At 37.8% G+C, this 22,500-nt stretch overlaps 1 protein-coding gene across 1 annotated transcript in view; it reads left to right on the forward strand.

Moving 5' to 3' along the window:
• Positions 1 to 22,500, forward strand: part of LOC131962372 (sodium channel protein type 4 subunit alpha-like) — a 245,957-nt gene that overhangs the window by 187,699 nt on the left and 35,758 nt on the right. The window contains exon 23 of the mRNA XM_059327367.1: positions 14,518 to 14,638. Within this exon, the coding sequence (XP_059183350.1) occupies positions 14,518 to 14,638 (121 nt within the window). The remainder of the gene's footprint in view (positions 1 to 14,517; positions 14,639 to 22,500) is intronic.

A 22,500-nucleotide genomic window follows, 5' to 3' on the forward strand; every position in this document is an offset into this window, starting at 1 on the left:
GTAAATTAATTAAATGTATATTATTATTATTATAATTATTATAATAATAATTATTATTATTATTATTATTAAGTAAATTAATTAAATGTATATTATTATTTTTATCATTATTTTTGTTACTATTATTATAATTATTAAGTAAATAAAGTAAATGTATATTAATATTATTTTATAATTATTATTATTATTATTATTATCATTATTATTGAAAAGATTAAGTAAATGTATATTTTTGTAGTGAGGTAGATCTGTAGAAGTCCCAAATAAATAAAAAACACAGCAAAAAAACTGTAATATTCAGCACTTCAACATTTTAGTGCATTACAGTCTGTCTCTCTCTCTTTCTATGAACAGCATTTTTATAATGGCTCGGTTCATGGCGCACACACACACACACACACACACACACAGACACACACACAATAAGAGGGTCCCTCAGAACGAATTGGAGGCCTCAGGCAGTGCATTATGGTCCGGCATTTTTCTCACTCTGCAGCGCTGTGTGTGTGACGTGTTTGTGCTAAAAGGGTGTATATTAGTGTGTGTGTGTGTGTGTGTGTGTGTGCGTGTGTGTGCGTGTGTGTGCCTCCTGTCTCTCTTCATCTATTCACAGGACAAAAGTCCAACTGAGCCACAGACACCTTGTGTGTGTGTCTGTTTGTGTGTGTGTTCTTTGTAAGAGTTGTGTCACATTTTTCAAAGTCTCATTGGGTGTGTGTGTGTGTGTGTTTGTGTGTGTGTGTGTGTGTGTGTGTGTGTGTGTGTGTGTTGTATGTTGTGTATGGAGGCAGCAGGAGCAGAAGAAGGCGGAGATGTTTAGTTGTTTCCTCTCTCTTCTCTTTGTATCTAACATGAAATGACAGATTTGTGTCGTGCTGTGTGTGTATGCGTGCATGCATGTGTGTTTTTGTGTGTGTGTGTGTGTGTGTGTGTGTGTGTGTGTGTGTGTGCACACCTGTGCTGACTCAGTTCATCACCACTTCTCCTCTTTAATCATGTTGTGCACCTGTTCTCTCTCTGTGTTTCCCAACCTGTGGGTCTGGACCCCCACATGTGTCACCACAGAGACCTGAGGTGTCCTCTTATGATTCACCAGAGAAAAGAATCAGATTTTATTTCTTGTTAAAAAAAAGTTCCTAGAATCATGTAAGCAGTTTTCTTGTAAAACACTGAGACGTTTCTTTTTCCCTTCTGACCTCAAAACTGTTCACAATAATTCTCTCTCATGATATTTATATAATAAAAGGCTCATTAAACGTGTCAAGAGGTCACATTTTGCACAGTATGTAATATTTTGCAGCAAAGGGTTTCTGAATTAATGCACCACAAAAAGCATATAATTGGCTGATGTTGTGAAGCAACAAATTTCTGGATCATTTTCAGTGCAGATAATATACAGTAAATATCTGTATTTAAAAAATCTTTATCTCTAGAATAACTAAAGTTGTTTTTACTGTTATATGACAGAAAGTCTTTTTTTTTACAATATCTTTTTACAGGTATTTTACATTAAATTTAAAGTTTTACTGTGATAAAATAAAAAGTTTCCTTAATTTTACATTTAGCAGTATGATGAGTATTTTTAGTAGTTATATATAGAATTCACTGTTATTTAATATTCAAGACTATTAAGCAATTAAATGATACTGTAAAAAATGATGTTTAAAAAATGTAATTTACTTTTTAATTGCATTTAATGTAGAAAAAAACAAGAAAAACCTGGAAAATAATACAGTAAATATCTGTATTTTAAAAATATTTATCCGTAGAATAACTAAAAATATTTACTGTAATATGATGGAAAGTTTTTTTTTTTTTTTTTTTTTACAGTTTCTTCAATTAAATGTAAAAGTTTTACTGTCAAACAAAAAGTTGTCATAACTTTACATTCAGCAATATGATAATATTTTTTGTATTTTAACATATAATTCACTGTAATTTAACATTTGAGACCATTAAGCAATTAAATAATACTTAAAAAAAAAATCTATTAATATTTGTAATAAAAAAGGAATAAAAAATTTCTGGATTTAATAATAATGCATTTTATTACTTTCTATTACTAAAACTTTAAAAGGTTTCTTAAAGTCAGGTTAAATGTATAGTGGCTTTTCAAAATAAACTTCTATTCCCAAATGAAACACTAAACTTTTCACAATAAAACCACTTGTCTGAGGTTAGGGTGAAAGATCATTGTTGTGCTTAAAAACGAGGACTTTGAATGCAGCACAGAAGACAAAAAAACACATGAGAAATAAATAAAAAGAGTTAAAGTGGTGGATCAGGTGAGCGTGCACGCTGCAGCTATCAGATGAGAAGCTGCACAGAGACGAGTCTGTTTCCTGTGAGAGGTGCTGCGGATCAAAGCTGCTGCCAGACACCAGATGCTGAATTAGCTTTGATTCATTTAGAAGATTGATGAACACGCTTTAACTTCACTGCATCACTCAAGGGCCTTTTACCTGCAGTTATATCATTATTCTGTGATGTAATGATGAGTGACCTCAGGAGGCTGCAGAGGGAACAAAACTTTCCCCTTCAACCAGGTGTAAAAACATTTCCGGTGCACTCAGGTTTTAATATGTGCAAACTCACTGAAAATGAATTCAGGCAGCAAGAACAAACCAAAAAATCAGAGTTTCTGGCTGAATATTCTGATTTATAACACCATAATTAATAAACTCTTCATATGTTTTGTCTGCAAAAACTGAGATGAATGTAGTGGAGTATGAAGTAGAATATCTTCGGCTTATTTATGTGGTGACGTCATTTTTTTTTTTACTTAAGCACATTGCATGGGTAAATATACTCTAATTACATTCCATTTCTCCGTATAAAGGCACAATATCAGATTAATGCTGTGACAATGTGTCCACATTGCAGGTTTAAGCACCAAACTGCAACAGAAAAACACAGATTTTTACAATTAATATTAAAAAAAAAAACTTTTTTACATGTTTTGTCTGCAAAACTTTCCCCCTTCAACCAGGTGTAAAAACATTTCCGGTGCACTCAGGTTTTAATATGTGCAAACTAACTGAAAATGAAATCAGGTAGCAGGAATATTTCTGCGTATAAAGGCACAATATCAGATTAATGCTGTGATAATGTGTCCACATTGCAGGTTTAAGCACCAAACTGCAGCAGAAAAACACTGATTTTTAATGTTAAACTGCTTCATTCAGTGTTTTAATCAGCTGCTCTGCACTGTAAAAAAAAAAAGTATATATTTTAACAAATCCTCACATTTGAGAAGCTGTAAGCATGAAATGTTTGCAGAAATATATGCAAACATGCAGAACATTTTTAAACAGATTGTACCTGAAAATTCTGATTTATAACATCATATATAATAAACTCTTCATATATTTTGTCTGCAAAAACTATGAAGAATTTGGTGGAGAATAAAGTTTAATATTTCCCCCTTATTTAAGTGGTGATGTAAAAATGTATATTTAAACATGTTACATAGGTAAATATACTCTAATTACATTCCATTTCTGCGTATAAAGGCCCAATATCAGATTAATGCTGTGATAATGTGTTCACTTCCTGCAACAGAACCTGTAATAAATGAATGTGATGCAGGTTTAAGCACCAAATTGCATCAGAAAAACACTGATTTTTCACAATTAATATAAATAATAAACTTTTCACATGTTTTTCTGCTAAACTTTCCCCTTCAACCAGGTGTAAAAACATTTCCGGTGCACTCAGGTTTTAATATGTGCAAACTAACTAAAAATGAAATCAGGCAGCAGGAACAAACCAAAAATCAGAGTTTCTGGCTGCAGTGAATGTTCAGGAAAAAGTTCAAGTCATGTCAGGAAACACTTTCCACAGCTCGCTGGCTTTTTACTCAACAGTTCACCGAGCGCTTCCACTCAGGCAGCAGAGCGAGGGGGCCGGGGGTACGAGGTGAAATAAGGGGAAATCAGGGAGAGAATTAAAGACCAGCGATGTGAAACATGAAGAACATAAAAACATGAAAACATGCAAATAAAAATGATTTGTTATTAAACTCTTTATGGTGAACATTCAAGACGATTAAGAGCAGAGAACATAAAGTTAGTGAGATGTTACAGAGGAGAGGAAACACACACACACACACACACACACATGCATGCACACACATGCACACACACACAGACACACACATGCACACACACGCATACACACACAGACACACACACACAGACACACGCACACACACTGACAGATACATGCACACACACACAGACACACACATGCACACACACACACACACACACAGACACACACAGACAGACACACACAGACAGACACACACAAACACACATACACAGACACACATGTACACACACACACACACACAGACACACACACACATGAACACACACATGCACACACACACACAGACACACACACACACACACACACACACACACATGAACACACACATGCACACACACACACAGACACACACACACACACACACATGGACACACACACACACACCCTGGAAACAAAACTTGATGTTAAAGAGTAGTGAAAGCAGTGATGCTCTCTGACTCCCCCTCTCTCTTTCTGTTGTCTCGACCCCCCCATCCTCTCTCCTCCTCATCCTCACACACACACACACACACACACAGACACACTCTCTCTCTCTCTCTCTTTCTCTCTGAGTCGACAACAGCCGTTTTGGGGGGAAAATATGCTCCTGAGTTTTGTTCTATTTACGCTGCCCTTTCACATTAGGTCAATGTGTGTTCATGTGTGTGTGTGTGTGTGTGTGTTCTGCAGCTCTTGTTGTGCATTTGCATGTTTCACCTCATGGCTAACTGGCTACTGCAGGATGCACACACAGCAGAGCAGAAGAGATCAGCTTGTTTTTTAGAGCTGCACACTCGCTGCTCGTTGTATCGGAGACTAACGGCGTTCCTCTGGTGCACGCCAGCGAGCACAGTTGTGCGCACAGTTTCCGGTGAAATGTGCATTAAACGGTGCTTGATGTCTATGATTGATCCTGATTGACTCTCCGCCCCCAGCTTCCTGTACCTGTGCGTCACATCCTCTTCTGCTGCCAGAAGCTTCCAGAAATAAACTCTACATCCACATTTTTTTATAGTCTTGCTGGCTTTTAACTCTATGTCTGAACCAGATGAATGATCTAAAGTTATGACGGAAACGAGTTGGACAAACAGCTTGTTTCCACCAAACTGCATCAGAAAAACACAGATTTTAATGTTAACCCTCTATGATACGGTGTTGCCCCATTTTTGGCCTGTCAGATTTCTACAATGCATCTTTTTGAGTGATGCAATACTTTAAAAAAAAGAGAAGAGTATAGGGAACCAATAGCAATGCTTTAATTTGTCACATGACCTCCAGGAGGCCATATTGAAAACCTATTTTGCAGACTTTTCCAAAGGAAACCGCTTTGCCATTTTGTGCCACAAAAAATCACTCAAAACATAATTTCCTGGTCCTTTTCCATCTGGAAAAATATATATTCCTACTTATTTTTATTTCAAGAAATCCTCACATTTGAGAAGCTGGAAGCATTAAATCTTCTGCATGTTTGTATTATTTAGATTGTACCTGAATATTCTGATTTATAACATCATAATTAATCAACTGTTTTGTCTGCAAAAACTGAGATGAATGTAGTGGAGTAAAAAGTACAATGTCTCCCCCTTATTTATGTGGTGCATGGGTAAATATACTCTAATTACATTCCATTTCTGCGTATAAAGGCACAATATCAGATTAATGCTGTGATAATGTGTCCACAGCTTGTTTTGCAACCTGCAATAAATGCATGTGTTGCAGGTTTAAGCACCAAACTGCAGCAGAAAAACACAGATTTTTAATGTTAAACTGCTTCATTCAGTGTTTTAATCAGCTGCTCTGCACTGTAAAAAAAAAAAAAAATAGTATATATTTTAATAAATCCTCACATTTGAGAAGCTGTAAGCATGAAATGTTTGCAGAAATATATGCAAACATGCAGAACATTTTTAAACAGATTGTACCTTCATAATTAATAAACTCTTCATATGTTTTGTCCGCAAAAAACTGAGATGAATGTAGTGGAGTATAAATATAATATCAATATCTCCACCTTATTTAAGTGGTGGCGTAATAATTTGTACTTTAGCATGTTGAATGAGTAAATATACTTTATATGCATATAAAGGCACAGAATCAATTATTAATTAATAATTAATGCTGTGATAATGTGTCCACAGCTTGTTTTGCAACCTGCAATAAATTAATGTGTTGCAGGTTTATGCACCAGCGTCATCACTGACTAACGACAGAGAGGATAAATGAGTCTCGCTGCTTTTACACTCTGCTGCTTAGGTGTTTTTTTTTTGTTAAATACGTCATATTTTGACGTCTAAATTATTCATGCGGGGCGTTCGCTTGTTCTTGGCGAGCGTCCTTGCTGGCTCAGCACCATCGATGTGAAATGATTTTTTATTATTTCGAACAATATTTGTTTTGCCGGCGCATGCATGACCCAGTTAGGCACTTAAATAATGTACCAGCAGGAAGGTGCTGCTGATCTCTGAACAAGGTTAGTCAGCAGCGTGCGTGTGTGTGTGTGTGTGTGTGTGTGTGTGTGTGTGTGTGAGATCTGGTCCAGGTGTAGCTGAGTGTGCACCCTCAGCAGCGTCCTGCTTCACTCTGACACGTCCTCAGTGTGAGCTGCAGGTTTGACCACGTGGCGTTCAGGGTCTTGCTGCAGGACGCTCCGACATGTTCGAGCCGCCGCCGCCGACTCGCCGATGATGTAATCTCCGTGACTTGAACATGACTTCTGACATGATGCAACTGGCACATGACTTTCTTTGTCCTCTGTGATTTTAGTCACAACTTGTGATGTCCAGTGGTTCTGAGAGGTCACAGCGCTGCAAGTGAAGAAAACACATGCAAATACACAAAACACAAGCAAACTCAAGTGTTTCCAGAGGACACTTAAAAGTGATGCACACGTCTGGACATGCATGATATCATCACATTATTTCAAGATAATTATAATTTCACATTATAACGTTATATATAGCTTTAGCCCGCTAGCCCGTATCAATGACATTGCACAACAAATTAAATAATTGAATGAAACACGTTTTAGTTGGTCTCTCTCAACAGCACAGAGTTGGTCTTGGCCTTGCTAGCACGCTATGATCGGCTGCTAACATTAGCACCCTATGATCGGCCGCTAAATTAGCATGCTATCTATCGGCCGCTAACATTAGCACCCTATGATCGGCCGCTAACATTAGCACCCTATGATCGGCCGCTAAATTAGCATGCTATCTATCGGCGGCTAACATTAGCACCCTATGATCGGCCGCTAAATTAGCATGCTATCTATCGGCCGCTAACATTAAGATGCTATCGATCGGCCGCTATCGTTAGCATGCTATCTATCGGCCGCTAACGTTAATATGCTATCGATCGCTGGCTAAAAATCGCATGCAATCTGTCGGCCGCTAACGTTAACATGCTTTTGATCGCTGTCTAACATTAGCATGCTATCGATTTGCCGCTAACGTTAACATGCTATCGATCGGCCGCTATCATTAGCATGCTATCGATGGGCCCCTAACGTTAACATTCAATGATCAGCCGCTAACGTTATAACGTGAAATTATCATTATGTTGAAATAAGGTGATAATATCACAGGCGTGTCCAGACGTGTGCATCACTTTTAAGTGTCCTCTGGAAACACTTTTGTTGTGTTGTGGTCTATTTGCAGCGCGTTTTCTAAATGCTGCACTCGTGTTGTCAAATTGATGAAGATGTTTTCTCAGTTTTCTTGTGTTTTGTGTATTTGCATGTGTTTTCTTAAGTTGCAGCGCTGTGAGCTCTCAGGGCCACCGTAGTGATGTGACTTTTGGAGTCAAACGTGACCTCTGAGATGGGCTTTGAAAGGTTTTCTTCATCAGTATTAAGCTGATTTTAACTGAGGTTCAGTGTGTTTCTCTCTCTGTGTCCTGTAGTTTGGTTTCTTCCACACTGAGCTGACCGTTTTTACACTTTAATGTATTGTTGGAGAGTTTTTGATCCATCAGTCCATGGACCTGACCAGATTTCCAACATATTTTATTTTGAGAATATTTTTTCTTCTCTGTGTCCTTGTATTTCAGTCTTTGTGCAGAATAACACAGTTAGAATGAGTCAGTCAATGAATCAGAAAAAAGTTGAATTTCTCTGATAAATTATATTTTAAAAAATTGGAATAAAATGTCATTTACATATAAACACTTTTCCAAGTGCCCACAAGGGTCACAAAACATGAAGTGTGGAGAAATGACAGATGTTAATTTTTTTTAATGAAATGTAATTTATATTTAAACACTTTTCCAAGTGACCACAAGTGTCACAAATATTGGAAAATGACAAATATAATATACAAAAAATACACAAAATTACCAAAAATGAAGGAAAAATACACACAATTACAATAAAGACTCAAAATTTCCAAATATGTTTTTTTTTTTAAATCAGTTTTCTCCACATATTGTACATATTAAAGTATTGTCATGTTTCCAGCCTCTCCTGTCCTCTCCTCTCTGCTCTGTGTAAACAGCCCCCCCCCCCCCTCTGTATCTCTCCTCCAGCTCTGTTGAGTGTAATTTATTTCTCCCTGTAAATAGCAGTGTGTTTAATAGAGCCTGTGTTTGGTTATGTAATGATGAAATATCTGACCTGAGCGTTAATGGCGTCGTAAATCACCCAGCGATGTTTCTGCTGCCTCATAAAGGGAGAATCAGCTGTTGGACCCGGGCACGGTCAACAGCCGAGGTCAAAGGTCAGACCGGAGCGTTTACAGCAGCACGCGTCACCAGCTGCCCCAAATATATTCACACTCATAAACAGACTAATACACCATCCTGAAGTTGTTAAAGATTAGTAGATATCTAGAGGGGAAACTTACTTTAACCCTCTGAACCCCAACAAGACGTTTCTGCTCTTTTTATATTCTCCTCCCTCAACATATAAAATCTCTATTTATAAATCTATAAATCCTGCAGCTCTATTGAATCAGCACAATCAGAACAACTCAAACAGTCTTTGTGCAGAATAACACAGTTAGAATGACAGGAATCATTTAAAAAAAAGTTTAATTTCATTGATTGTCTTTTAGGTCTTTTATTGTGAAATAAAATTGTTTAAAATTGGAATAAAACAGAATTTGTAAAATCAGTTTTCCAAGTATCAAAAATATTGGGGAAATTTTTTTTTCAGTCAATTGTCATGTCTCCAGCCTCTCCTGTCCTCTCCTCTCTGCTCTGTGTAAACAGCCTCTCCTGCCTTTTGTAATTTTGTCCTTTTTTTGGTAATTTTGTGTGGTTTTGTGGGTCATTTTGTGTCTTTTTAAAATAATTTTGTGTCTTTTTTTGGTAATTCTGTGTATTTTTGGTAATTTTGTGACTTTTTTTTTAAGTGATTTCGTGTTTTTTTGGTCATTTTGTGTCTTTTTTGGTCATTTTGTGTCTTTTTTTGGTCATTTTGTGTCTTTTTAAAATAATTTTGTGTCTCTTTTTGGTAATTCTGTGTATTTTCAGTCATTTTGTGTCCTTTATGGTCATTTTGTGTCTTTTTTTTGCTAATTTTGTGTCTTTTTTAAAGTAATTTAGTGTTTTTTTCTGTCATTTTGTGTCTTTTCTTCGTAACTTTGTGTCTTTTTTTGGACATTTTGATACTGCCTCCAGCAGCCCCCCAGGGATTTTGAGTTTGAGACCCCTGCCTTAAAGTTTAGTGTTGTAGAGTGTTGGTTATAAACACCTGAGCTCTGTGGAGTCTCTGCAGGTGTTCCCCGTCCTCGCTGCTGTGTGTGTGTGTGTGTGTGTGTGTGTGTGTGTGTGTGTGCTGCCCTGGAATGGCAGCCTGTAAAACAGAGCGTGACCCCCCCTCATCGCTGCCGTCGCCCCCGCTGTCTCTCCCTGCTGACCCCTGACCCCTGCTGGTGTCCAGGTGCTGTCTGCAGAGGCAGGTGGCGAGGGACGCTTTGATTTCTGCTGTCTGTTATTTTGTGGCCGACATCAAACCGTCTCGCTGCGCTGCTGTCCGGCTGCAGACCATCATGCAAACAAAGAAAAAATTAGTTTGTTTCAACTCTTAAAACACAAATATGAAAGCAGGAATGATGTGATGAGAGGAGCATGAAACACTTAATAAAAAGCATTAAACGCTTCATTTGACAGGTCTGCAGCTGAGTGGGTGGTAATTGTATTAAAATTATTAAATAATTATATTCTACTAGTTTGTACTTAAAGCAGGCCTAAAAGAGCTGATATGAGCCAAAAATTGTCAAATATTCAAGATAAACATTCTGAAAGAAGATTTTCTTTCAGAGACGTTTTAGGGATTATTTTTGCTCTTTTTACATTTTCCTCTCTGTGTTCTTGTGTTTCACTGCAACATATAAAATCTCTATAAATCTATAAGTCCTGCAGCTCTATTAAATCAGCACATCAGAACAACTCAAACAGTTTGTGCAGAATAACACAGTTAGAATGACAGAAATCAGAAAAAAAGTTGATTTTCTCTGATAAACTATATTTAATTTTTTTGAATGAAATGTCATTTATATTTAAACACTTTTCCAAGTGACCACAAGTGTCACAAATATTGGAAAATGACACAGAATTACAAAACAAGATACACAAATTTAGCAAAAATGAATGAAAAATACACACAATTACAATAAAGACACAAAATTACCAAATAAAAAATCAGTTTTCTCCACATATTGTACATATTGAAGTATTTTCATGTTTCCAGCCTCTCCTGTCCTCTCCTCTCTGCTCTGTGTAAACAGATTCTCAGTGAATAATTTAATGTTTTAACAGGATCTGGTTAGTGCAAACACTTTATTATAAAAGACACATGGAGAATAAAGACATTGTGACACAAATATCAACATTTTAACACAAGTTTTAGTCACTTTTTCTCACAGAAACTTCTGTAACCTATGATCCATTCAAGGACCGTCGGAAAGTTCAAATGTGGACGATAATGCCAGTTTTTACAGCTTCTTTCTATGATAAACGGGGTATTTTTGGCAATCGTTTAAGGAAACAAAAACTTGGATACTTCCAGATTGAAGCTGTTTATGTTTTTTTTATCTAATTCGTGTGTGTGTGTGTGTGTGTGTGTGTGTGTGTGTGTGTGTAGTAAGCAGGTTGGCATCTCTACAGTCACACACACACTGAAACCCACATTGTACACCTACCTATCATTCATTCCTGTGTGTGTGCAGCACTCTGATCTTCCTCAATAATGTATTAGGTATTAATAGAAAACACACACACACACACACACACACACACACACACACACACACTCACTTAATGTGGCTTTAATGTGGTCATAAACTCCTCCAGGCTCTGATCTCTGGGTGCAGGCTGGACCTGCTCGCTGTGTTTTTGGCAGTGACAGTAAACATTTCATCCATTCATCGTCACGGCGGCGAGTGGCGGCGTTGTTCGTCTTCACTAAGCAGCAGGAGGAGGAGGAGGAGGAGGAGGAGGAGGAGGAGCGCTGGCTGCTAACGAGCATGCACACCGCTCACTTTGTCTCGTGTTTTGTGCAAACAAATGCAGAAACGGGTCATATTTTATCTTTAAATCACAGAGAGGGAGAGAAAAAAGAGAGGATTAAAGGAACAATTGATGGCTGCAGAGAACGTTCTCTCACTCAGACAAATATCTGTCTGACAGCAGCAGGACGACTTTTAACCAGCCGAGCAAAGTTACTAAATACATTCACTCAACTTCTGTACTTAAAGGTGTTGTACTTGACTTCAGCATTTCCATTTTTACACGACTTTGTACTTTGTACTGAACCCATCAGGAGATTAAAACATTAAAACATGTTTTCTTTAAAGGGTCAGCAAAAATACCCCGTTTATCATAGAAAAAACCTGTAAAAACAGGCATTATAGTCAGAGTTTGATCGTTCCAACGGTCCTTGAACAGATCATGGCTTATGAACGTTTCCATTATAAAAAGTGCCCAAAACTTGTGTGAAATGTTGATATTTGTGTCAGAATGGCTGTTTACACAGAGCAGAGAGGAGAGGACAGGAGAGGCTGTTTACACAGAGCTGAGAGGAGAGGACAGGAGAGGCTGGAAGCATTACAATACTTCAATATGTAGAATATATGGAGAAAACCCTGCGTCTTTTTTGGTCTTTCTGTGTCTTCTTTTAGTAATTTTGCATCTTTTTGAGGTATTTAGTCTTTTTCGGGGGTCTTTTTTACGTCTTTGGTTATTTTGTATCATATTGTGCTACTTTTGTGTATCTTTTTAGTAATTTTTTGTCTTTTTTGGTAATTTTATGTCCTTTTTTGGTCATTTTCTGTATTTTTTTTATAATTTAATGTACATTTTTGGTAATTTTGTGTCACTTTTGAGTAATTTTATGTCTTTTTGGGTGATTATGTGACACTTGTGGGCACTTGGAAAAGTGATTCAACCTGTGTTTTTTTTTTTTTTTCTGATTTCTGTCATTCTAACTGTTATTCTGCACAAAGACTGTTTGAATTATTCTGATTGTGCTGATTCCATAGAGCTGCAGGACTTATAGATTTATACAGATTTTATATGTTGCAGTTAAACACAAGGACACAGAGACTAAAATGTAAAAAGAGCAAAAAACATCCTGAAACAGCTCTTTGGCGTTCAGAGTGTTTCAGTGTCGACAAAGTTTGTTTTTTTTTAGCTCCGATCTGTCCTAAAGTTTCCAGTTCTCACCACAGGATGTTCATACTGTCCTCTAGCTCTGAGGAACAGAACAGCGACGCTCACAGTTTTTAGTTTTTCGGGATTATAAACACTCTCATTCATCAGTTTGACCTCCACAGAAAGAGCTTTATTTCCTCTGTTGGTTTGTTTTTATAACTCTGCCGTTAAAGTATTCTCGGTGACAGAAACGACAGGAGCCGCGTCGTGTTAAACCTCTTGTAATGTAGTTCTGTGATAAAAGTAATCAGATTACATGTGATGTATTATTGAACAGGCCCTGAGTGTGTTCCTCTGCCTTCAGCTGCTCTGAGGCTCCACAATAGAAACAGCTTATGAATAGAAATACATTTAAACCCCTCATTATGGACGTCAACTGTCTGGGTCTCAGCCCAAGGCTCTCTGTGTGTGTGTGTGTGTGTGTGTGTGTGTGTGTGTGTGTGTGTGTGTTACATTATCCAGGTTTTGTGTGCTCATCTTTTCACGTGTAAGTGTGTGTCAGAGATTAGGTGTGTATTCATGTCCGTTTGGCTTCACCTTTGCGTGTGTGTGTGTGTGTGTGTGTGTGTGTCCAAGGCTGGCATTCGTCACAGCAGCCACTCTCTGTTCCCACATTCTGAATGTATTCATGAGTTAGCTGTTGACTCAGGTAGTTGGTTCACCTGTCCACACACACACACACACACACACACACAGGCACGTGTACAGCACACACACACACACACACACATACACACACTCCTGCTGTGTCTTTGTCCAGACTTGCCAAATTTCCCTCATCAGCCCTCAGCAGAAAGCTGTCTCCTATCCCTCCATCTCCCTCGTCCCTTTGTAAAGTTAAACTCCCATGATGCTTAGCAAACGGGGACCTTTGAAGTCCGCTGAAATGTTGGGGAGGGCGAGGGGGGATTTCCTGACGTCTAGTTTTGTCCAGATCTGCGAGTCAAAGTGAACAGACGGCAGTTTTCCTGGCGGTGGGAGGGAGAGTTTGGAAGGTGAAGCCTCTCTGTTCTCTCCGCCAGGATTCCTTCTCCTCTTTATGTAACATTAAATCTGACTCATTCAGCTCCGACTGCAGCAAAACCATGCTGAACACACACACACACACACACACACATACACACACACACACACACACACACACACCATACTTTACTCCAGTAACTCCGAGAACAACATACTACAACAGCACAATCATGGCTAGATGTTGGAAAAACTCAAACATTTCTTTTATGCAGAATAACACAGTTAGAATGACAGAAATCAGAAAAAACAAGTTGAATTTCTCTGTTGAATTGGTTTTTTTTAAATTGGAATAAAATTTAATTTGTACATAAACACTTTTCCAAGAATCCTGAATGTTGTAAAAACCAGTTTCCTCCACATATTGAAGTATCGTCATGTCTCCAGCCTCTCCTGTCCTCTCCTCTCTGCTCTGTGTAAACAGTCTCTCCTGTCCTCTCCTCTCTGCTCTGTGTAAACAGCCTCTCCTGTCCTCTCCTCTCTGCTCTGTGAAAACAGCCAAGTTTTGGTCACTTTTTCTCACAGAAACATCCATAACCGATGATATATTCAAGGACTGTTGGAAAGTTCAAATTCTGACTATAATGCCAGTTTTTACTGTTTCTTTCTGTGATAATCGGGGTATTTTTGGCGACCTTTTGAAGGAAACTTAAGTACAGTTTTGAGGTACTTGTGCAGCATTTATTGAGTTAATCAGCTGGAATGACATCGTCAGGGTCGGAGGATCTGATTGGTTGTTGTTTCCTCCAGCAGAAAGATGACATCAGCCTATCAGAGGGCAGCACGGTGGACCTGAGGAAACCTGGAGAGGAAGAGGACGAATACTCTGAGATGGCAGAGGAGGCCATGGACCCTGATAACTGCTTCCCTGACTGTGAGGACACACACACACATGCAGACACACACACGCACACACACATATGCACACACACACCTCACACACCCAAACACGCCACACACACAAATACACACACATGCATACGCACACACACGCACAAAAAATACACACACACACACACCTCACACACTGACACAAACATACACACACACAAAAAGACACACACAAACACATGACACATGCCTCACACACACATACACACAGGCAACACACACACTGACACAAACACACACAAACATGGACACACACACACACACCTCACACACAGAGAGACAAGCACATGCACCATGCACACACACACACACACACACACACACACACACAAACACACTGACACAAACACACACACACACACATGTACACACACACACGCCACACTGACACAAAACACACACACACACACTTCACACACGCCACATGTGTCACACACACACGCATACACACAGGCAACACACCCGTGCCTCACACCTCACACACTGACACAAACACACACACACACACACACACACACACACATGTACAAAAACACACACACACACACCTCACACACATGCACACAAACACATGCACACACACAGTCAGTACACTGTAAAAAGAAAAATGGGAAAAAGTTATTTTTCAGAAATCTACTTTACTATTTTACAGGATTTTTCTTGCACTTGCTACATTAAATGCAAAAGCCAAAAAAATTAAGTTCTTCTCAATTATTTTTTCACACCATATTTTATACTTGTATTGATCTGCATAGAAGAGAAAAACACACTAAAGTACATAAATAAACACCAAAACAACACATGCATTATATGCACATGCTGGTCACCTGATAAAAATATGAATGCAACAAGCAGCAAAAACTAACTGATCAGCTTGTTCAAATAAAAATCCAGATGTTTTAATAAATTTGGCAAGAGAACCATAGATAGAGCACCGGATTTCCTCTACTTTAACAACAGAAAATGTCTCTGAGAGCGTTTTAAACTTCTGCCGTTTGTTGGAGAGTTAAAAATGACCTTAAAATGCCAGATAGGATCGTTAACGAAGTCGTGTCTGCAGAACTGCAATAATTGTTTTATCTGTGAATGTTTTGAAGCTGTGAGCCGAGGCTTCGACCGACTCGCCCCAAAACTCTCAGCAGGAGATTGATGATGCTGCAGACTCACCAGGTGAAACTCAAACACCTCGTTTCCTCCTGACTCAGCGTGTAGATCTGTCTTTAGGCCGGGGGAACACTGGAGGACTATTGGGCGACCGGCAGCCAATGAAATCCCTCCAGAGCTGAAACAAACTGACGCAGAAGAGCAACAACAACCGAACGTTTATATCTGTTTCTATGCAGATGACACACAGCTTTATATATTTACATATGACCCAGTTTATCACAGCAATTCAGCAAAAACTGAACATTTTATGCCGTTAGAACAAGAAAAAGACAAAATTAGAAAAAAATAGAAAAATATCCTTATAAAGTCTCTGCCTTTTGGGGAATTTATTTTACTTTTATTTATTTTATTTAAATATCTAAAAAAAAAATAATAATAATAATAATAAATAAATGAATAAATAATACAATTAGATAAAGCTTTTTTTACAGTGAACAAATTGTATTCTAAACACTTGAGATAAAATCTTTGTTTGGTGCAGATCCTTCCAATAAATGCCACCATGGTCATTTTATTATGTTTTTAAGCAAAACATCATCCTCCAATATTGTGAATCATATTGCAATATCAGTCTGTTTTATTTGCAATGTTCACACGGAAAATATTTTATTAGCTCTGCAGATATCAACTTCTATTTTGTGGTCAATATTTGGAATAAAATTAATTTACTTTTCTATAGCATTTGCACTCAATTAAGAAAAAAAACTAGAAAAAAACTACTAAATTTAAATGTACTTTTTTTACAGTGTACAAATTGTATTCTTAACACTCCACACATTCTGATGGACATTTTAATATATTTTTTTATTTAATAATAATAAAATAATAATAATAAAGCAATAACATTATCCTCCAATATTGTGAATCAAAGTGCAATATAAGTAAAAAAATAATGGGAATTAGATTTTTTTTGCAATGTTTAAACAGAAAATATGGTATTAGCTCTGCAAGATTCAAGATTTCCTTTATTGTCATTTTATCAAAAATGTACACAACGAAATTTTATTGTGCTCTCATATATAGATAGGTGCTTAAAAAAGACATTCAGACACTACGCACATGTAATAAATAGTCTAAAAAGATAATAAATAGTTTAAAGGTAAAAAGATAAAGTGGCGATGGATGCAAACTATGTGTTATTGTCCATTTAATGTGCGTATTGCTGTGAGAAAGAAACTGTTCTTTATTCTGTTTGTCTGCAGGATTATGGAAATATAATTGTCCATATTTTCATAAAACTTGTTGGAAGTGTGTGGCACATATGGAGGAAGATCCAGATGAATTTAGGAGTATATTGACTCTCAGAGAGCCTCAGGTTGCTTTTGTTGTGATTGAGTTCATATTTGCGAGCTTCCTCTCTGCAGAGCATGCTGTCGTCTTTCTCCGTGCACGCTTTTAAAGCTGCGAGCCGCCCGACCACGAGCCCGCTTGCCCCAAAACTTTCACGCTGAGATTAATGATGCTGTACCGACTAACCAGGTGAGACGCAGACACCTTGTTTCCCTCCTGACTCAGCCGCTTTCCTGCACAGAGATTTGTCTTCAGCTGCGTTCAGCTCGGCGAGCAGAGACAAAGACGTAGAAACGGCTGACTCCAGATCAGTTAGAGGACGGCAGCAGGGCCGCAGATGGGATTATTGAACTGGGGGGACGAAGCTGTCAGCAAATTATTTTAACTCAATTAGTTATTTTTCCACTCCATGCCTTAACCAATATATGTTTTATTTAAACATTTTTATATGAACTGTAGTGTAAACAACAACCAACATATTTACATAAATAAAAAGAAGTTTGTACATGAAATTCCAAGTGCAGCCAAACTAATTTACTGACTTGAAGCTGACTCAATGAAGGACCCAAAAACATCTCTCCTCCTTTATTACCCTGAACAAACTGCTGGGACATTTCTTATCTGTCCAGTCTGTCAAGCCTTTAGAACCAGTGTTTCCCACAGGATTTACTGAAACTATGATGGGGGGACCCAAAAAAAGTAGGGGGGTCCGGGAGCATGCTCCCCCAGAGAACATTTTTGCCCTAAAAGCCCAAATTTGGTGCCTCTCGCACATTCTAATGCCACTATTCCATCTTAATCATTGTATATTTTAATGAATTATTGTAAAGGAGAATAAGGATTCTTCTATGTTTTATTTAAGGCGTCTTATTTTGACAGTCTTCTTGTAAATTCTGTGCTGGATTCTGCTAACACATCCACATACATGCTCTTATTTTGAAAGCTACATGTGTTTGCTTTTATTTTGAAGGCTCTTACTGAAACGCCTTATGGTGTGTTCAATTTACACTAAAAGTTGGAAGTTGAAAGTCGGAACTTGGAGCTCGGAACAACGTAGAAAATTCTGACATTAGTGTAGACCTTGAATGCACCATTAGCCGCCGGACTCTCTATGTGCGCTGCAATTTAAATAGTCTAAATATTATATATATATATATATATATATATACACACACACATATGGACTTGAAATATGGTGAAACTTGTGCGATGAACTAATTAATGCATCAATAATCATATTTCAAGTCCATTCTGCAGAAGCAGTGCTTTTATTTCTGTCCCTTAATTTCACTTTAATAACATTTTTTGGGGCTTTTTCTACTGTAGTTGCTGCTCTCAGTGCTTCCTCACCTCTTCTGCCCGTTTGGCTTCCCGAGGTAACTTGAGGTAAAATGCTCAGACAGAATTGGGCCAGCCAGCTGGAAAACCCTCCACGAAGGGCAGGAAAAAAACAACAACAAAAAAAGCCTCCCGAACACCTGCAGAGAGAGATCAGTAACGTACAGTATCTGCAGCTGATGAATGGAGCAGAGCTGCTGCAGGAATCAGGTCAAAACACACAAAATCACACCAATTTCAAACTAAATACGTCAACGTTTTAATCTGATGGTCGAAACTCACTTCAGCAGGATGTTTTATACACAGTAACCATTTTTATTTGATCAAATATTACAGGAACTGTCTCTGTGCAATATGATTGTGTTCTAATTTTTGTTGTTTTCCAGCATAATTGTAACATTTTATTGTCATTAAAGCATCTCTTAGTACGTGAATCTTTACATATTAAATACTAACTACAAGTAAAAGTTCAGGATTCAAAACTTTACTGAAATAAAAGTTTATAACCGGAAAAATAAAGTAGTTAAAGTAAAAGTAGTGCAGTGAAATGTAAAATGTTTACTAAATATCCTATAAATAAATAAAAATAATAATAATAATATATATACATATATATATATATATATATATATATATATATATTTTTTTTTTTTTTTTTTTTTTAACAAATTTTATTTTTACCTGAGTAAAGCAGGGACCTTCTAAAAAATATAGAAATTAATGAAAGAACTCAAAAACATTATGGGCAAATACCTCAATAAATAAAGACATAAAGGTCTAAAAACTTTAAAACATTTAAAAAATTAAAATAAAAATGGAACAACCTGAACTTCTTCTGAAGAATAAATTTAAAAAAAGATCTCAAAACCTTTAAAAATAATAAATAAATAAATAAAATTACCTAAAAATCTTCTGTCTGCTGTCCTGAGAGAATCACGTGTGTATAAAAAGTCAGAAAAACATCAGTTTTCTGCTTCGTGAAGAGGACTTTTCCAGCTCATCCAAGACGGTTTTAAACAGTTTATTTAGCTAAAGAAAGAGGAGAATTTTCTCAAACATAAAGGAACATTTCATTCTTCAGTTTATCACAAATATCTGGAGAAAAGTGGTTTTCACCGGACGGGAAGGAACCAAAGCTGTCAGACGAGAACCTCCAACTGTAGCTGAGTAAATGTACTCGTAGATGTGACACAATGAGCTCAGATTAAAGTGAAAAAGCTGCAGAAAGAGTTAAACCTTGGTTTCTAGTGGCCTGTTTCCTGTGAGAGGTGCTGTGGATCAAAGCGGCTGCTGAACACCAGATGTTGTCTTAGCTTTGATTCATTTAGAAGATTGATGCGTCCATCGCGGCGGTCCCAACACGCTGCTGCTTCTCCCTGATTCAGCAGAGTCCTTCACAGCGGGCCGGCACCGTCACCAGCTGCAGAACTCTTCTTCTGAGTGCTGCACAGGTTTGTCATCGGCACGGCAACGCACGAGGAAAGAGAGAAGAGAAAAATAGTTCAGCTGCAGCATTTAGAAAAGAAGGAAAGATCTGAGTCCACTTTGAAACAGAATGAGAGACGGAGAGGAGGGGAAATGAATAGTCTTTAAAGAAGAATATCTAAGAGGAATCAAAGTGAAGGAGGTGATGATGATGATGATGATGATGATGATGATGATGATGATGATGATGAACTTTGATCTTGCTGGTATGAACAGGTTTTTTACGGGACAGAAACTGGACAGAACTGGAGCTCCTGCTGAACCAGTCCCCCAGTCTGCTGACACAGCACCGTGTGTGTGTGTGTGTGTGTGTGTGTGAGCAGTGGTTCCTGCGACTCGGCCAGCTGCTGCAGAAGTAGGCCAGAAAAACTGACTAACAACAGCAGGCAGACACCAGCTGTGTGTGTGTGTGTGTGTGTGTGTGTGTGTGTGTGTTTGTATTTGCGTGTTTGCAGAGACAAAGTGGCCATCTGGAGGTTGTAGTGAGTCCCAGGATGTTATTCGCCTGGCTGCCTCGCTCCTCTGCGTAAAAACGTAAAAACTGAAAATGTTTACACAACACTTGAAAAAATCGAATTATATCCTCACTGGGGATTTCTACCGGCCGCGGAACGACTGCGCCGTGGTTTTGCTCCGTCCTTTGCCTGGCGTCCATTCGTGGAACAGCAGCGTAGCGAACCACACGAGATAGGGAGAACACGCGATAATCCTTAACAGACGGGAGACCGCGAGATCCCGTGATAAACTGTGTAAACACAGTAAGCGATGCTGGTTTGTTTACAATAAGCACCGGACTCTGTGCCCTGTTAGGGACAACTAAAATTTTCCGGTAACACTGAAACGCCTTCCGGTTACACTGAAATCTCAGTAGTATTTATGAGAGCATTTCACTGGTGTGTGTGAGAGCATTTTACTAGTGTGTGTGAGAGCATTTCACTAGTGTGTGTGAGAGCATTTCACTAGTGTGTGTGAGAGCATTTCACTAGTGTGTGTGAGAGCATTTTACTAGTGTGTGTGTGAGAGCAGAACATTTTAGTTGTGTGTATAAAAGCATTTCAGTTGTGTGTACGAAAGCATTTCAGTTGTGTGTGTGAGACAGCATAACATTTCAGTAGTGCTTGTGAACGCATTTCACCTGTATGTGTGTGAGGTTTTTACTCTAGTGTGTGAATGTGTTTTGTTTTATATGTGTGTGAATGGTAATTCTGAATTATGGCCTATACGGCCCCTCATAAACAGATGTGCAAGACAGGTGTGTGTGTGTGTGTGTGTGTGTGTGTGTGTGTGTGTGTGTGTGTGTGTGTGACCTCAGTGAAAGTGCACACAGTAGTTAAACTTCTTCTTGAAAAGCATAAAAACTGAAGACACAACCTTTTCTCTCTAATGCTGCTGATATATCCACGTGTAGTTTTTGCTCCACATAGAGCTGCTATGAAGGATGTGTGTGTGTGTGTGTGTGTGTGTGTGTGTGTGTGTGTGTGTGTGTGTGTGTGTGTGTGTGTGTGTGTGTGTTCCTCCATGCTGTGATTACAAAGCACAAACAGCAGCTCCTCCCTGCTGCTCCTCTGGCTGTCAGTAAGACGGAGTGTGTGTGTCGTCCTGAATGGCGCCGCTCCCCCGCCGCTAATTATTCATCACACGGGAAGAAAGGTCGTCCGAGTCTCGCCGCGCGGCGCTAACGAGTCGCAGAGCTGTGCAGATGAATGAAGGTCAATGGTTCGGCTTCACGTTTTTTGGTCAAAGCCAACAAAGGGGGCTCCTCCAGACCTCCAGACCTCCAGACCGGGTTAAAAAAATTAGATAATTAATAATGCTCAGATGCTAAGAACTCGTTTATTTATTGTGTTAACAGAGAATTTTAATTTTACTTCAGTTAAAGTCATAAAAACATAAAGTTCTTCATTCAAAATTTGACCTAAGCACAAAACTATTAGAACATGCACGGGGCATTTTTCTCAACATTATGAGCACTTTTATGATATTATTTACACACTTTTACACTGTAAAAAAATATGTTTTTATTTTCCTGAAATTTAATGTATTATTTTTTACCGTTTTTTTTGCTGATTTTTTTCTACATTAAGTGCACAAATTACTTTTATTACAAATATTAACCATGAATTGGAAGTGTAAATCTGTAAAATTTATATCTTGTGACATTATAGATTTTTTTTTTTTTGCAATATAATTATTTAATTGCTTAAGTGAATTCTATGTAATAATAATAATAATAATAATAATAATACATAATAATACATAAAATACACATCACATTGTTGAATATAAAATTTTAATTATATTATGATAAGTCTGGCAGCAAAATCCATGTTTATAAAGAAATTATCTTTAAAATAAATTGCAGTTGTTTACTGCAGTTGTCATTTGATGGTGTTTGGCAACTTTTGCTGCCAGACTTTTCATTCACCAATTTTTTTTTTACATTCATACACACACATAAGCTTTGATATAATATGATATATTGTACCTGCATTATATATATGCATATAAATACTTGACTATACAAGATACACATACAATAGATAATATACTAAGAATAAGAATATC

Source organism: Centropristis striata, chromosome 23 (assembly GCF_030273125.1).
Source record: "Centropristis striata isolate RG_2023a ecotype Rhode Island chromosome 23, C.striata_1.0, whole genome shotgun sequence".
Classification (NCBI taxonomy): Eukaryota; Metazoa; Chordata; class Actinopteri; order Perciformes; family Serranidae; genus Centropristis; species Centropristis striata.